This window comes from Zingiber officinale, chromosome 3A (assembly GCF_018446385.1).
Source record: "Zingiber officinale cultivar Zhangliang chromosome 3A, Zo_v1.1, whole genome shotgun sequence".
NCBI classification, from domain to species: Eukaryota; Viridiplantae; Streptophyta; class Magnoliopsida; order Zingiberales; family Zingiberaceae; genus Zingiber; species Zingiber officinale.
Window position 1 is genome coordinate 158,418,421 of NC_055990.1, and position 17,568 is coordinate 158,435,988.

General features: G+C 40.5%; 2 protein-coding genes across 2 annotated transcripts; both read right to left on the reverse strand.

The window, feature by feature from the left end:
* Positions 1-2,615: 2,615 nt before the first annotated feature.
* On the reverse strand, positions 2,616-5,359 carry LOC122053021 (ran-binding protein 1 homolog a-like). The gene is made up of 4 exons (XM_042614843.1): positions 5,165-5,359; positions 4,926-5,077; positions 4,706-4,831; positions 2,616-3,081 (listed from the first exon to the last, which is right to left on the reverse strand). Exons 1-4 carry the CDS (start codon positions 5,308-5,310, stop codon positions 2,879-2,881), a joined length of 627 nt encoding a protein of 208 aa, XP_042470777.1. The 5' UTR covers positions 5,311-5,359; the 3' UTR covers positions 2,616-2,878.
* A 333-nt stretch (positions 5,360-5,692) lies between these two features.
* Positions 5,693-11,646, reverse strand: LOC122053022 (protein DWARF 53-like). Its single transcript, XM_042614845.1, has 3 exons — positions 9,852-11,646; positions 8,148-8,394; positions 5,693-7,949 (listed from the first exon to the last, which is right to left on the reverse strand). The coding sequence occupies exons 1-3, from the start codon at positions 11,144-11,146 to the stop codon at positions 5,883-5,885; spliced, it is 3,609 nt and encodes a 1,202-aa protein (XP_042470779.1). The 5' UTR covers positions 11,147-11,646; the 3' UTR covers positions 5,693-5,882.
* Between the last annotated feature and the right edge of the window lie 5,922 nt (positions 11,647-17,568).

The following is a 17,568-nucleotide window of genomic DNA, read 5'->3' on the forward strand; positions in this document are numbered from 1 at the left end:
CTAAGTGAGCAGAGCATCCGACCAAAGAGATCGGTCGGACGAGACAGACATGCCGAGCAAGAGAGGTTGGTCGGGTCGAGCAGACAGACCGGGCGGCAGGCAGGCCGGTCGAAGCAGACAAATCAGGCTGTCAGAGAGGTCAGCCGGGTGATCAGACAGACCGATCAAAGTAGACAGGTCGTGCTATCAGAGAGGTCGGTCGGGTCGAGCAGACAGACTAATACCGATCGAAGTAGACAGGTCGGACTGTCAGAGAGGTTGGCCGGGTCGAGCAGACAGACTGAGTGAAGCAGACATGTCAGGCTATCAGAGAGGTCGGTTGGGTTGAGCAGACAGGCCGAGTGAAGCAGACAGGTCGGGCTGTCAAAGAGACTGGCTGACCGGGCGAGCTGACAGGCCGGGCGAAGATCCCGAGCGGGCAGAGAAGTCTGTCGGTCTGACAAAGAGACCGACTGGGCGAGCTGACCGAGATCTGCGAGTCGCAGTTTCCTTGAAACAGATTCGCCCACCTCCCGCTGTGCTTTGAAGCTTACAAGGGTCGTCTGTTTCCCGGGATACAACGACCGACCGTGAATTCGACCAAGCACTGGTGGTCACGGCGAGCTGAGTGGTACCCGAATGCTACCACGGGCACTCCGTCGAGCAAGAGCTGCACGATAAAGGAGGAAGAAAAATGGAGAGCCTTTGCTTTGCTTGCTGTGTGTACTCTGCCTATGATCGGAGCCTCCTTATATAGGAGCTCGGATCAATGGCCAGAGTTAATCATTTTAATGGTCATTATTAGCCGTGCAATGAAACAACCACTGTTTCACTTATTATTACTTGGTCGGTTTTATTCTGCATTAATCTCGAATTTAATGCATTTGTTTCACAGTAGCAAAAGATTTACATGGTAAAATATTGGTTGTTCCACTTTGGGCAAATTTTGCCTCGATCGGTCCGACATTCGTGTGCGCAGGTCGCGCTCACACACAAGTCAACTTGGTTCAGTGTAATTCGTGCCCTGGATTTGCACCCGCCTGCATACCCACGTGTGAAAAAGAGTCTCTCCCCATGCATTTATTTACATCCTCAATGTATATGAATTAATATAAATCAACAAAAATGCATTGAAACTTTCAATGTATGACTAAAGTCTCATTCACAATGGAGTATCTTTCCTCTTCCATTTCTTCTTCATTCACTTATTCAACATATTATATATTGTATTCGAAGGCTGAGCAGCCGGGCCGACAAAAATAAACATTTTAAACTAATTAATTTTATTTTATTCAAATAATTAAGTATTAATCTTTATATATTATTGAAGATTACATATAATTTATTAATTTTAATTAGTAAATCAATAGTCATACACATGTTGAAAATATCAATATTGAAGACATTAAATTATCTAGAATTAATTTAGATATCAACAAAGGAAATAGAAGTGGACTTAAATTATTAATAATTTAATATTATTTTTTCCTTTGAAGATTATCAAAAAAAAATATATATCAAAAAGATAAGGATATAATTATCTTTTACAAATTTTGTTCACGTTTAACTTTGGTCCAAGGAGGTTAAATGTTATTTTTAAAATATAGAAGGATAAAATGCTGCTTGATAGAAAATAGAGGGGTTAAAGATATTTTTCTCAAATAATAATAATTAATGTGATTTGATATAAGTATACAAGAGGTTCAAAATATAAAATTAAACGAGTGAAGATTTGGATAACTAATTATCTCAAGTCTCTGTTTAGAAATCTATGTGCATTCTACTATCTGCTCATCTTCTCAGGTGCCTGAATTTATAAATTTTGTTTTGACTCAAAACAAATTTTATTATCAACTAGTAAAGGTATTCATATTAGTTTGAAGATTAATATATATCACCTCCTTCCAAAATATAGAGTTTATATGTCATATACTTATTATATTAATAACTTTCACACATTTATATTTATTTTAATATTAACCCTTATTATTTATGAATTTTTATTCTTTATACTTAAAATTAATTTTCTTAATTTTTTACTTTTATAAAATCGCTCATTAACAATGTTCAAAGAATTGAACCTTATTAAAATATTGATTAACACTCACTTATATTGATTATAACATCATTAGTATTATAACACCTACCATTAACTATGAAAATTGAGTTAGGTGGGTCATTTAATATTAATATAACAAAAGGGATATAAATATAATATTCATTATATATTTGCCTCCAAAGTGTAGCAGAAAATGAATGGATATGTGAAAAAAATTATCTATATATTTCTCATTGGCATTTATTTGAATAATCTTACAACATTTATAATGACAATTTACTTTTCCATACTATTTTAAAATGAAAAGTTAGCCCATGATTTTAAAATCCAATGCAGATTCAGTAAAATAAATGAATTTAATTAGCTAGCAATAAAACGAAATAAAAAAAAATCGCATATAACTACCTTGATCAAAATATATATATATATATATATATATATTTGTTCCTTATCAGTGTATCATGATCGACGAGTGAAGGGACCCGCAAGCAAACAATCGTTGACTGCAAATGGGCATGCGACAACATCGACATGACACGAGAAGAAGGAAACGACTGGTTCATGAATTTCAAAAGGGTGAAAATAATAAGGTACCTGAAGCTTATTTAAAATACATTAATCTATCTCAAAATTTTAGTGAAACCATTCTGATTGTCTCAAACCAAACTCAAAAAGACGTCATACATTGCTCGCTAATACAAGGGAAAATCCATCACTAACGTCAAAAGCAAACCAAAAAACCAATGACTTGACACACAATGACACTGATAAATCGCATCGTTGAACAAACTACAAAACAGACCAAAATAGTAACTCTGATATTCTACTAATCAAGAGAGATCAATCTTCAGAAGGTGCCTCCGCTTTGGTCTCTGTTCCTGTTTTTTCTGCTGTTTTTTCAGAACCCTTTTCAGCTTTGGTGTCATCCACGCTTAATGTGCTCAACTGTCCAACGGCATCAGACACTTCCTCGCTACTTTTTTCTTCGACGTCTCCGGTGGACTCAGTGATGCCTTCAACCGTCTCCATGAATTTCTTGCAGTCTGCAGTGAATGAGTAAACCATAGAAATCACAACGTGACAAATGGTGGAAAGAGACCAGAAAATTGAGCATTGTTCACAGCCTGTTTTTGCTTTGCATGGATAACCGAGATAAATAGTAAGTGAGAGATAGCAAACGACGGTGAAGTTGAACAAGCAATGGTTAAGCGCATAAACAATTTTAAGCTATGAAATTTTAAACTTATGGTTGAATTCAAACGAGAGATGAAAAATCTCTAGAACCAGTTCATCCACATTTCTAGGTTCAAGCTGGGATTGTGAAAAATCTACTAGATTGGTCATGTCTCCAAAATTATTTCAACTCAACACAATTCAACCCACCTCATCAACAAACTAGAAAAATAACTTATTTCTAGCAAATTTATTCAAATTTCAACTTTTTGACAATTTTCTTGAGATGCCTGATTTCTAGGAAGATATCAGATGTACCTCAAGTAAGACTGATCGACCTCAACTGAATTATCAGTATTTGCCAGTTTTGACATGCTGGTAAATGTGTTATCATATTATGCATTGGGCTTGTTTAATGATATATGTATTACTAAATATCATAAATTTAAATTAGTTGTTAGCATATAATTAAGCATATCCAAATAACATTCTACATCTCGATATGAATGTGCTTTAGTATAATTTAATTATAATAAACTTTACAACCTTACTGATTGGGCTTCATAAAACTCATAATTATCTATTCTCATATTTTCTAATTGCAATTGCTTATGGGGTCAATTCTAATAATGTACAATCCAAACTTGTTGGTAGGCCTAATTTTGTATTTCCACATCCTTAAAAATAACGATTCTGGCTTCCACAACCACCGAACGTGTTTAGAACTGGTTAGCAAATTGATCACAAAGCAAGCTCCTTGCAACTGGGTTATAAGTTTCTAGACATGTTGAAGGTAGATGCTAATATGCTATAAGTTTGCCATGTTTGTCAAATTTCACCTTATGATCATCCATCCTAAACCATTGAATTGAACAATCAATCACATTGAAGAATTCAAAAATAGTTTTAACTTTCAAAAAAGTTGTGCCCAATAGTAATTTGTCTATATAATTTTGTCATTTCTTATTCAATCATCCCAAAAAATTATTTTGTTCAATGAAGGGGGATTCGTTAAAGAATAGCTCATATTTTCCATCAGGTGAATTAGAATAGTAAAAAAAACAATTATTAAATGTCACACAGACTCCAATATATGTAAGCATTCAAAGTATGCAACTCAATTGGAAAGGATTATTTCACTATTTAATTCTTGAGCACACTCACCACCTTCTACAAAATCAACAAAGTCAACTCAACAAGACCATGATATGAAAAAGGTGTCCAAGTCAATGGAGTAACAAGTTACAAGTAACATCCACTTATGGGAAAAGAGCATAAAATGTCTAAAAATAATGACATTAATCCTAGATAACAGCGAATCATTTGGAAATTAAATGAAAAAGTGCTAAAATTTCTGAGACTAAAATGGAACATGTAACCAAAAGAATAAATGGGTATATTTTATTTGTAGCAAACATAAACAGTTGGCATAAAGTACAAGTACCAGGCTATGCTGAACAGTAATTCTTTACGGGAGAAAAAAAAAATACTCACTTTCTACTGAACCAAAACGAATGCAGAACAGCTCCTCTTTCAACTCCCCGTCAGCAAAATCTGATGCGTGCCAAACACACGACTTGTCGCTTCCCGCATGCTCTTGAAGTTTGATCGACGGAACAACTGATACAGAAGATTTCCCCCCAAAAAAAAAATTGACATCATTTGATCTTTCAATAGCAAAGAACAAAAAATCGAGTAGCGAACGAGTTTTCACCGAGATGGTTAGCGCAAATCTTGAGGGTCTTGGCCTGGCGCATAACTAGCCGAACCTTTCCGGTCCCCTGGTGCTTCAATAATTTGACGCTCCCCGTACCCCGCTCCTTCCACTGGTTTCCGTCTTTATCGAACCGATAAAGTTTCGCCTTTCTGATTCGGTCAGCGTCTAGTAGCATGAGAACGGTATACAAACAAACTACACAGACGAAACGAGTTCATGTAGAAGGGAATATTTACAGGTCGAGTAGGACGTCCTCTTCCTCCTCGCCAGTAGTGACAGCGACCTCCGCAAGGGCAACGATGGGAGCGATCTGGGCGCCGGTGTCCTCGTCCTCGCCGACAGCCGCTGCCACGTCCTCGTGATCGGGTGAGTCGCTCGCCATGGAATTCCGATTGCACAAGGAGGACGAGAAAATTGTAGAATGATTAGGGTTTAGGTTTTAGGATATATAAAGGCAAACGTTTCGAAGGGACGCATGGAGAATTCATATGCGGATCAGGATCTACCGTCCGATCCGTCCCAAAAGATATTTTGCCATCTGATTTAGGGGACTAATTTGGAGTTTCCATGAGATGCCATCATTGTCCCATGTGCGACGCACGTGGCTCAAAAGTAGCAAAGAAGGAAAAATCAGATCTTTTTTATAATTTTAGTTATAGTTAAAACATTAGTTAGAATTATTTCAATTTACTTAAAATTATTTTCACTTGGTCAAAACCTTTAAAAGATGATTTTACGTCATATAAAAAACCACAAACTTTAAATGATTTAATAAAATTATTTTAATTTATCAGAGCAACTACAACAAACTTTCCTTAACTCCAAACTATTGGATTTACACAATACAAGCTAATCTGACAATCTCGCACAGAAGCAATGGGACTAATGACATTCAGCTATTTCACAAATTATTAACTGATACTAAATTATACAGTTATTGCAATCTATGAATTGTTAATTTAGGATAATTGTTGAAGGAAGAAGGATTCCAGGTGCATGCTTCTCAACAAATGCATTTTCACAAGCAACAAGTCTGAGAGTACTGTGATCCGACAGGTTGTACCTGCACCTTGCCTCAGTGAAACTCCTACCAAGAACTTGATCGAGCCAATCATTCAAAGCTCCTTTGTTTTCTGATGACCATGTCGCTGCTGCGATTATCTCTGCCATAGCCTTGGGATCTATCTCCAACAAGCAATCTGAGCCAAAAACACCATGAAAGATATTGCTTATGTCCCCCAATATGCTATCGACAAGGGCATCAAAATCAATGGGCTTGAAGTCCACCACCACGTCTACTAGGTTGAGCAAGTCTTCCATCCATCCATTAGAAAATTCCAAACTGAGACCTTCATGACCAGTGGAATCGTCATCATAGGCTTCCAGCTCTTGCACAGACAGATTCAGGTCTAAGAAAGGTTTTACAGTTTTGAACACCCTTTTCGCGGGCATCAAAGTTCCATACTGGGTCTTGCAGCCATCAGAGACATTCAACTTGCGCTTACTTACAGAAAGCGAGTGTGAATTTAGGTATACTTGATACCTCCTGAATTTTGGAATTGTCGCAAAGGGGGGCTTATTAGTTCTTGAGCTATTAGTAGCCTCTTGAGAAGGTTCTAAGTGGATTTTCATCTGCCAAGAGCAAGCAGCCAAAATAGAATCCTCAGAAAAACTAGTGCAATCTTTCCTATCAGAGGTTTGACCTTGAGTGATTGAGGAAGCCAAGACAAATACAACATTATTGATACTAAATTGCCTTCCGTGAGAATCAGGAAACTTGCCAGTTCGGATAGCCTGAGATAAGCTGTTCTGAGCAAGCAAGTCAGCTTTATCCACATTTTCAAGGAATACAACAGACTGTGGTTTCCTGCTTAGCTCTTCAGCGATATAATCAACATTCATTTTTCCTCTAAAGTGGCCATTTCCCTTGACATCCTGCTGCAAAAAGATGGTTCTGGGATGGGGAATACCATCATGGCAACTTAGGTCAATGCACACAAAGTTTTCTTTGCTTCCATATAACATTTCTGCAAGAGCCATTGCCATTTTCCTCTTTCCAATCTTATCTGGACCATGAAAATTAAGCCAAATATCTCCTCTCAGGATTGCTCCGCGACGCCTTTGGCCATTCTTGTAGGAGATTATAGCTTGACTAACAGCACTCACTGCTGCTTCTTGACGGCCAACCTTTTTCATGAGACTAGTATAAAATAGTTTATAACTACTGGAGTCAAGTGCCTGATGTGTACCTGATGAGATGAGTGGGGGTTTATCATATACAGAAATGCAATCAGTTGAGCTCTGTGAGAATAAGCGAGTTGGAACAAAGGGATGGGTACTCTTTGTTTGGTAATCTTGATGGGCAGAGCCAGAAAAGGATTCAACAGGAAAATCTAGGTTATTTCCTTCGACCATATCAACTTTACTTGTCGGCAAACAACTAGTCAACTTGGAATGACCTTTTTGTAGTTCTAATCCATTTTCGTCGACCAATTGAAGCTTCATGGACAGTAAACAACCAGAGAACTCAGAATTATCTTTTTGTAGTTGAAAAGCAGGACTATCATTATCGTTAATAGGCTCATGACGAGTTCCCAAAACCAAATCTGTTATCACTGATGTTACAGAGGAAGGTGAAGTATGACCATCATCTTGGTGAGAAAGGAAGCTGTCTCTCTGAAATTCTTCACTTCTTGAAAGTCTGTCTGGAAATTTTGACAACAAATCCTTATTTCCCAGTTCCATAAGTGAAGGCACAGACATACTATCATCACCAATGGTGATTTTGTTTGTGCATACACCAATAGGAAATGAAATTTCAAACCCTTTTCGTCTTGGAGCATCATCAGGATTTTCCAAATTCTCATTGCAAGACTTCTCTGTGTCAAAAACACAACAAACAGCAGGAAAATCTTCCATATTGGTTTTTAGGTAATCAGAATGGAAACATCGGCAACTATCATTCCACATTTTGTGAAGATTAAGAGGTTTAGCATTCAGAACTGTCTTATCATCTTTAGCCTGAAATGAAAGAACTCATGACTTCTTCCCAAAGAAGAAAATGAATTAACATGCATTTGCTGCCACATTTTACACAAGGGTAAACATGGAGCCATATGTGGTTCAACATAACCTTGTGAATCATTTGAAGTGACAACGCAAGTTATTTAAATTTACTACTAGAGCTAAAAAAATAAATGGAATTATTAGAAGACTCACCTTTGTTGCATCTTCTTCATCATTCAAGTTAACCTTAGAGGCTTTGCGTAACCAAAAGGGCATGTTCCCATATTCTTTATCATCAACTGAAGCTGGATGGTTGTTAATATTTACAGATTCATGTTCGTACTTGCCATAATCATAACAAGGCTCATAGTGGAACATCGATGGATACACACTGCTGAACAGGCCTTTTGACTCATATGTCGTGGGGGAAACCCCTCCTAATGGAACAAATGACTCCAAGCTGTAGCATGATTAAGACATTATTGATATTCCAATAATTGAGGTTATCGGAAGTGAAAGCATTGACATTACTAAAGGATTATGAGATTAATTAAAGCAACTGATGATGATATCTGTGTATTGTGTAGATCAAATAAAAAAATCATAAGGTATGAAAAAAATAGTACAACATACAGAACTAGGACGATATCCTATAAAGTCAGTTGATGAAAGAATGGCACAACTGCCTAAAGCCAGAAAACTTTTCAAACAACACAATGCAAAAGAAAAGGCAATGGTGATAATGGAATTTGACCCATTGGAAATTGAGTTTATGGATAACAATATAGTAAGTGCACTATTAGATAAAAAAGGACAGCTCAGTGCACGAAGCTCCCGCCATGCGGGGTCCCGGGGAAGGATCTATTGCATGTAGCCTTACTTTACTTTTTGCAAGAGGTTGTTCAAACCAGTGACCTTTAGGTCACAAAGCAATAAGTGCACTATCAGATGGTAAAACAATATTACTCCTAACGAAGATGGATAGAGCAGATAAGGGCCTGTCATGTAAGTATCAATGCTGTTTGTTCTTTCAGAGTGCTATTCAAATGATACCACAACAAAATATGAATTTAAGGAAACTGCACAATGAAGCTCCCTTTGCTTTATGCTTAAAATGAACTGGCAATGCAATTTCAATTGTCAATAAATAGAGATGTCAGTGATGAGAGTTAGGTAGTGACTAACCAATCTTTCAAGAAGCTTATAATCACTATATGAAGGTGTAAAAAAACTGATTTCTAAACTCATGAAAACAGATAAATATGTTTTGAACACTCATGAGCTTATCTTTTTAGTGTTTATGAATAAAGTTCATGAATAGTTAATGAACAAACTTCTTCACAGCCTGTTTATTGTCTTGTTAGCTCAGTTATGGAAGAAAATGTTTGGATGTGTGTGGACAGTCGAGGAATGAACTGTGACTGTCTTTGAACACATGAAACATCATTGGTAAATGTTGCATTCTTGGACGTGCGGGTGTGTGCGCACACCTCTATTTGTCCTTCCTAAAGATACTAATATTTGTTTTCTACCTACAGATCTGTTATCTAAAGACAAATTAGTTCACATCAGTGGCAATCATAAACTAAAAGTTACTTTTCTGTTAATGGGTATCTTAATGTGGCTATGCATCTAAAGTTCCTTTAATGAATGAAACATCATAGGAATGTATAAGACATGTATGCAACAATTAAATATATACAAATCTATGGGTTTAGCATGTTAATCTCGAACTTATAGGACCAAAAAGGGCCATATGAGAAGTTATTCCTAGTGATATTAACAATAACAATACAGACGAAGAATAAATGGAGATGCACGTTCAGTTTCAAATTGAAAGAAAGACTCAATCTATCACTGTGGCTACCAATAAAGATTTGAAAATGGAATTAGGAACTACATAGTAAATTCACCTACCTTGGAGATCTAGGAATGGATCCACCGATCGAAGTACAAACCGAAGTGATTGGCAACAACTGCAGATCCCAATCTTTATCGAGCATCAGATGCTTGGATAAGAACTTCATGTATGTCTCATATGTTGCCGACCATCCCATCAACCATAACCTCCCATGGTAGACTTCCAACAATCTCGTGAGCTCCAAAACCAAGCAGCTTTCCTGTTCATGGCATTCAACGCTGACTTCCACAATTCCTTTCAAATCCCCAATGTTCAAGACCACCCCTGACGACTCTGGCTTCTCATTCAACTCCTCCAATTGAGTAGCAATCGTCAACTGCTCGAAGCCACAGTTTCCAAGCTCGGCCACCTCCTTTTCAATGCTCAAAAACTTTATTCCACGGAGCTCCGGCGGCAGAATCACCCAATTCTGCCGTTTGATGGCCTGGGCAAAGTCTCTAGCTGCCTCACCAGCGCCTATACCGACCAGCATAGGGTTCCGTCCGCTCATCTTTCGGGTAAGGATCTCCCCTATTCTCCGGCAGTTTTCCTCGCTGCTGTCGGAGCAGAGCTGTGTTGCTGCATCGAAGGGGAAAACGAACCGCCCGGAGGTAAGCGTCGCCTCGAATCCATCCCCCGACGAGAAATTACATAGGAACAGCGGCGGGCACCTGGCCGCACGGGGGAAGCGGAGGATGGGCGGCGGAGGGCGGAGGATAGCGAGCTTTATGTCCGTGCTGCAAAACCCGGCATCTCCAAACACCCGGCTCACCACGGGGTCATCCAAGATCGCGAGCACTAGATGCTGGAGCTCCACCTTCACACCAGAGAACGACGATGCACTCCCGGGTGCGGCAGCGCTCTGCTGCTGCTGATAAAAGTGGAACGAGTCAGGGTTCCTTCGCTGGTTCGCCTGCGATCGCTTAATCGCCGCCATGAGTGAGTTCGAGACCGGCGGCTCCTCGGCCCCCTCCGCCGCCTGACGACTCGTCGTCGTAGAAGTCGATGGCAGCCGCTCGAGCGCCAGCCCGAAACAGTGTTCCAGAGCCTTGAACTGCAGCCTTGGAGAGTACGCCGAGCTCCGTGCCCGCGACAGCGCATCACGCAGAATCGAACACGCAGCAACCGATTCGCCACCGTTCGGACCTCCTCCGCCAGAAGAGGAGGAAGAAGAGACAAGAAGGGCGTAAACAACATGGAGGGAGGTGGTCTGGGCGTGCGCGCGGCGACGGGCGACACCAACGGCGTCGTTGAGTGCGGCAGCGGCTTCGGCCGCAAGGCAAGTAAGCGCGTTATCAACCGGCGTTGGCATCCCAGCCGCTGCCAAGGATCATATAGCACCAAACAACGGAAATACCCAGTAAAAAAACCGCCTTTTGCCAATATTAAATTCTCCAGCGACTCCTGCGCAAGCCGTACGTGCGCTAATAAATAAACAACTCCAGGTCCAATCCGGGGGAAGAAAGCAACCGGAAATCGGAGGAAGGAGAAGGGGGAAGAACGGTATGGAAAACGGGAGGAGATGGAGTTTCACAGGGGTAATATGGCAAACACTTGGTGGTGGTACTACTACTAGTAGTGCGGCCTCTGTAATCTAGTCGTGGCAGAAAGGTGGGTGTGGGGTGGGGTTGGGGGGGCCAATGGAGGAGGGACGAGGAGCACAAGGCGGAAGGACCCACGCGTCGTCGTCTCGGTCGTCTCTCGTTGGTTGGGCTGGCTCGCCGGGGAAGGAAGCATCCGTTGACGTACGCATCCATCGCTGCTGCCCCTTTTTGCGTAAATCTGGCGTGGGGCAAGTGGGCGGACGCTGATGGGTGCTCTCTGGGGGCAGACACTGGGGAGTGGGGGCCGATGGTCGATGGAGGAGAAGACGGCGGCTTCCGACGGCCCATGAAATTTTTGTTTCAAATTTATATAAACTTCCACAAATTTTCATACCTAATATAAATCATATAATCGTGTCGTTTTCAAACTATAGAATTTAACCAAAATAGTAGGCACCGAATTAACAATATCAATTTTCAAAAATGAAATTAATATGTTTACTAATAATAAATAAATTAATAGTTATTGAATATTTTGTTTTGAGGTCACATTTTCAACTGATGCTTTCCTTCCAAATTTTTTTATATAAAGGCGAGATGTGATGGAAGTGGCACTGGTGGTGATGGGAAAGTGAATCGGAAGCTTGATCTTTGCCGCCCACCACATACATTCCCTTTCTACTCCGTTGGAATCCAATAGATTCTTGAAATGGACTTGAGGGCCCACCGTATGCTTTATTTTACTTTTTTAGTTTTGTTCTGATTTTTTGTTTTTTCAAAAATTAACTCTTTAGATTTTTTCTTTTCAAAAACACACGTATATCTACAATTAAAACAAAGTTAAAGGAAAGAAAAAAAAAAAACCAAACTATAATTAATACGGTGAATAAAGTAAGATCCTGAAGTAAAAAAAATTATCTTATATAGTGGTCAAAATTATAGAAGGATTAATACTCAAGATTGGTAGAGGTGTACGGCTCGGTCGAACAGTTCAATCGATCGGACCTCTTATCTGATCAAATCCCCGAGGCCTCTCGGCATGATAGATTCCTAAATTGATTCTAGCCGATCCGACCTCTAGTCTGATCGAATCTCGAGTCCTCCCGGCTCGACAAAATCCTGAGCCGAGTTCAGTCGATTGGACCTTTTATCTGATTGGATCCCCAAGTCCTCCCGACTCAATGGAATCCCGAGCCAAGTCTAGCCAATCGGACCTCTTGTCTGATCGAATCCTCAAGTCCTCATGGCTAAACGGAATCCCGAGTCGATTCTAGTCGATTAGACCTCTAGTCTGATCGAATCCCTGAGTTCTCCCGGCTCGACGAAATCCCGAGCCAAGTCCAGCCGATAGGACTTGTTGACTGTACAGATCCTCGAGTCATCCCCACTCGATGGAATCCCTCGCTGATTCTAGCCGATCAGACCTCTAGTCCGATCGGATCCCTGAGTCCTCTCGGCTGGAAGGAATCTCAAGCTAAGTCCAGCCGATCGAACCTCTTGTCCGATCGAATCCTCGAGTCCTCTTGGCTCGACGGAATCCTGAGCCGTTCTAGTCCGATCAAATCCCCGAGTCTTCCCAACTAGACGGAATCCTGAGTCCAGTCCAACCGTTCGGACCTCTTGTTTGATCGGATCCCCGAGTCCTCAGAATGCTCAACATTCCTCAGCCGACCAAACCCCATTTGAGTGTGGAGTCTGACCAGACATTGGAGGGGTCCTGGTCGGTATATCAGCCAAGCGCAGTAAGGGTTCATCAGCTCAACGACCTAATATTCATTTTTGACATCTTGTGTAACCGTTGTCAGGAAATTAAGGGGATATGCTCCATGGTCATATGGCAGAAGCTTCTACCCTGCATAGCACAGAAATGGTGGGTCTATTTCAAGAAAGTTATCAGAATGTTAGAATAGTTGGTCCTATTTTAGCAATGCATTGATATTTGTAGGTATGCGAGGCTAAGAGAGTTTACTGCTCAACATCACTATTCTTGACTCCTTTCTTTAGCTCCTTGCTTGACTTGAGCGTCGAAGTGTCTACACCGAGGACCCCTCTCTGGTCCGATCACTAACATTCTCTTCTCCCAGTTCTTATTTTTATCATGCAGGCTCATTTACAGCATCAGGGTCCTCGTCTTCTTACGATCAACATCGGAGCCACCTAGCCAGTGCACCACCTTCCTTGCTTTCAAACAAGATCAAATTTGATGTCGTTTGTGAAAACATTGCCTAAATCTGAAACACGAAGATGGAAGAGGTTGGATGATTCACAACAGTTACTTTGTCACAAGATGACCTGGAGTTGCTCGTAGCCACTTGCGCAAAGGTTGATGCAACACCAGCAAGTAGCAGCCAACAACCTTTGCCAAAAGACTCAACCGTATCAATGGCAGGCCCCGCACCCCAAGCAAAGGACGTGGGTGGAAGGGCCGACTGGGTTTCCACCGACTCCTCCTCCTCCGGTCGGTTTCATGGTAGTGCATGTACAACCAATCAATCTTCCTCCCATGCTCCCATCCCCGCTCGCATATCACATAGCACTGTTATGTACGCCCTTAGAGGGTATGAGCCGAGCGGAGATGCCCCAAGGATCATCTTCCAGAAAATGTGCCCACTCGAGATGTTCGAAAAGGAATGCTCTGATGGCCAGCAGCTCTCCCGAGTGGGTAAGTATGTCGTTTTCTCATAAAATATTAGAGGACAAACTGCCAAGCCATTTTTGGCCCTTAGCAATCGGGGAATACGGAGGAGAGACCAACCTAGAGGACCACCTATTCAAGTTCGAGAATGCAGTCATCCTGCACCAATACACGGATGGTGTCAAGTGCTGAGTATTCTTGACCACTCTCTCGAGCTCTACATAGAGATGGTTCAATCGACTTCCAGCCCATTCCATTTATTACTTCAAGGATTTCTGCAAAATATTTTTTTCATCACTTTGCTAGCAGCCACAGATACCACAAGACCACTCTGAGCTTATTTTTCCTCAAGTAAAGATCCAAGAAGGCACTAAGAGCATATATCAAAAGATTCGGCCAAGTGGGCATGGATGTACCCTCGGTCATTTCAAAGATTCTGGTGAGTACTTCTTCTCAAGGGCTCACCGATGGAGATTTATTTTGGTCCTTGATCAAGAAACCTCCTCCAGATTTCGATCATTTGTTGGAAAGGGCGACCAAGTACATCAATGTGGTGGAGGCTCAATCCTCTCAAAAGAATGAGGTAATAGTGCCAACTGTTGTCTCTTCCTCCAAGCACCGAGCTCCTCTCCCTTCTCCTTTGTAAAACGGACCTCGATCGAGTCCCCAGCAGCATCCTTATGAGTCGAGGCCCAACACGATTCAACATGTGGAAGCCCCGTAGACTCAGTTCCTAAAGCCCCATTGATGGGTCTAGTCGTTCTGCACTTATCACCGGTCAGGAACTCATAGCACTTAGGAGTGTTACCAAAACAACCAGGGGATGTGCCGAGCAAACCACCAAGGTTCCACCAGCGATCACCATCTCTGAACAATCGACATTATCGATGACCGAACAGACCTCATGAGTGATACCATGAGAATGTCGATTACATCCAACAGGAACCCCAAAGATGAAACAATTGAGCCCTAGCTCAAGCCCCTGCCGAGCCCCCACATCCAACTACTTAGAAACAAGAAAACCACGACAATGCCACTTGAGGGGACATTGGCATAATCGCGGGCGGGCCTACCGATGGGGACTCTAACTAGGCCTGAAAGTCACACACCTGCTGACGAGAAGTGCATACGGTCGGGTGTAGTTGAGAGCAAGCATAAGGACCATAGATCAATTTCGGTCCTAGGGACTTGGAATGGGTGAAAATACCCCATGGCGATGTTTTGATCATCTAAGCTATTATAACCAATTATAACATACTATTAGGACACTTGGCGATCGGCTAGAGGGGTGATGAATAGCCCCTGCACAAATCAAAGCAAACGAATCTTTTTTTGCTTATAACTTAAAAAAATAAATACTTGCATAAGAATAAATAAAATACTAAAAGGAAAGAGGCACCGAGAATTTACTTGATTACAACTGGAGAGGTTGTTAATCTAAGGTAGTAAAGTCGCACTAATTTCTCCTTCAGGCGGAGAAGCCTCTTACAATAATGAAAGCACAGAAACAGAAAGTTAAAACAGAACAGTGAATGCGTACAAGTGTTGTATTGATCTTTCTTGTTATTTTTAGCTTCTGGGAACAGGGATGCTTATATAGCTCTACTCGGGGCGCCTGGAAGGGTTCCAGGTGCCTGGAGTGGGATAGAACTCTATCCCTAATGCAACGGTCAAATGCCACGTTGAAATTGATAAAACTTGGATTTTGGGCACCCAGAATTGTTCCTGGAGCCTCGGACTGTTTCGGGAGCTCAGAATGGTTCCAGGCTCCCCGGACTGCTCCAGGCGCCCGAAATAGTTCTGAGCACCCCGAAGGGGAAAGTCAACATGTTGTTGACTATCTCTTTGGGCCTCCAGCTTTGGCTCGGCTTGCTTCGGTCCGGGTCTTCCGCTCCGGCTCCGCTCGCTTGGGTGATTTCGGCCATCCGGAATAGGGCTCACCCGAACCCAACTTCCGACCTTTTCCTCGAGCAAGCTTCCACTCCGACTTCTCGTTCCTTGGAATTGTCGCGTGTTTCCTTCTCGTCCGCCAGCGTACTCTTTCACAGCTTTTCGTCTCTCGGATAGCTGCGTCTTTTGCTCATCGAGCAATCTTCCGCTCCGGCTTCTCGTCCCTAAGAAACACCGTACGCTCCCTTCTCGCCCGCAAGTGTATTCTTCCGCAGCATCTCGTCCCTCAGACGTACCAAGCCCGTTGGCTCTCTCCCGTGCCGTCCTTCTCGCTAGCTGCGTCTTTTGCTCAATATCTTGTGCTCCTAAGTTCCTGCACATTTAGACACAGGGTTAAATACAATAGGACCTAACCTAACTTGTTTGATCACATCAAAATAACCTTGGGGGTCCCAACAATCTCCTCCTTTTTTATGTGAGCAAACCAAGTTAAGTTATGGTAAACCAACATAAAGGAAAAGTAATAAATTTTACAATAAAGTACAAAATTTGAAAAAAAAAAAAATTAAGCTACCTCCCCCTAGAATTAATCTTCCCTTCTCCCCCTTTGATCACATAAAAAATGGTGTAAAAAAAAATCTAAGGGTAACTTTTCAAAAATAAGAAAGTTTTAAAAGAAACTTTGAATTTAGAAAGTAAAAATGACTTGGAAAAAATTTGTGAATTTTAAATACAAGTCTAAAAGAATAAAAAAAAATCGAAAGTGAAAGCTTAAAGATAATTTTAGAAATCTTGAAATATTTTCTAAAAAATAGAGCATGCATTTTGACAGAAGATACATTTTCAAGATTTATAATTTCAAAAATTCCTTTTTTTTAAAAAATAGATATATTTAGATAAACAACTAGAAAAAATTTTAGAAAAAAATTCTTAGTTAGCAGGGATATCTCATGTGGAATAATTGAAAATTATGAATAACAAAATTTAAATGTAAAAAAATGAGATTTTTCTATAGTTGAATATTGAATTCCTCTTTTTTTTTAAAAAAAAATGGGATTAAATTTATTTCAAATAATAATTAAACTCAAAATGAATTTTGTAAAAAAAATCAATTGCAATAAAAAAATTTAATACAAGCATGATTTTAGAATTCAAAATAAATTTCTTCCTACTAGATTAATAAGAAATTTTTTAGATACCTACTTTCTTAACACTTTTTTAATTTGTCTATTGTGATATTTAAATTTCCAATTTCGTCCATTATAATTTCTAAAATTTGAAGCAGAGAATTTTGAACATGCAGAAACTTTTAAAGTTTGTATTTGTTCTTTTAACATTTCATTTTCTATTTTTAGCTTGTCGAAATCCTCTAATCGACAAGCTATTGGTAGAGTTCCTTTTAACTCATTATTCTCTGTTAATAATTTTTTATTTTCAATTTCTAATTTGCAAGATTTTTTTGTCAATATTTTTATAAGTTTAAATATTTGGTCAGGGGGTAGAGACCGCACCTGACTTACCTTGTCAACTTCTGATGCTCCCCCTGTGGAGCTGCTTTCTTCCGAAAACTCTCTCCCTTCATTGATGCTCATGTGGGATGAGCTTTCTGTGTCCTCAGGAAGGAATTCGGCTATGAGAGTTGTCCCGACAATTTCCTCAGTCTTG

Bases quoted from the DNA above. Each gene is read 5' to 3' on its own strand.
- LOC122053021 (XM_042614843.1), bottom strand. From the start codon at position 5,310: ATGGCGAGCGACTCACCCGATCACGAGGACGTGGCAGCGGCTGTCGGC. The intron at 5,078-5,164 runs GTAAATATTCCC...TGACCGAATCAG, and splicing joins GAGGACGTCCTACTCGACCT to AAAGGCGAAACTTTATCGGT. The intron at 3,082-4,705 runs GTGAGTATTTTT...CATTCACTGCAG, and splicing joins TCGTTTTGGTTCAGTAGAAA to ACTGCAAGAAATTCATGGAG.
- LOC122053022 (XM_042614845.1), bottom strand. From the start codon at position 11,146: ATGCCAACGCCGGTTGATAACGCGCTTACTTGCCTTGCGGCCGAAGCC. The intron at 8,395-9,851 runs GTAGGTGAATTT...ATCATGCTACAG, and splicing joins TCCATTCCTAGATCTCCAAG to CTTGGAGTCATTTGTTCCAT. The intron at 7,950-8,147 runs GTGAGTCTTCTA...CTTTCATTTCAG, and splicing joins ATGAAGAAGATGCAACAAAG to GCTAAAGATGATAAGACAGT.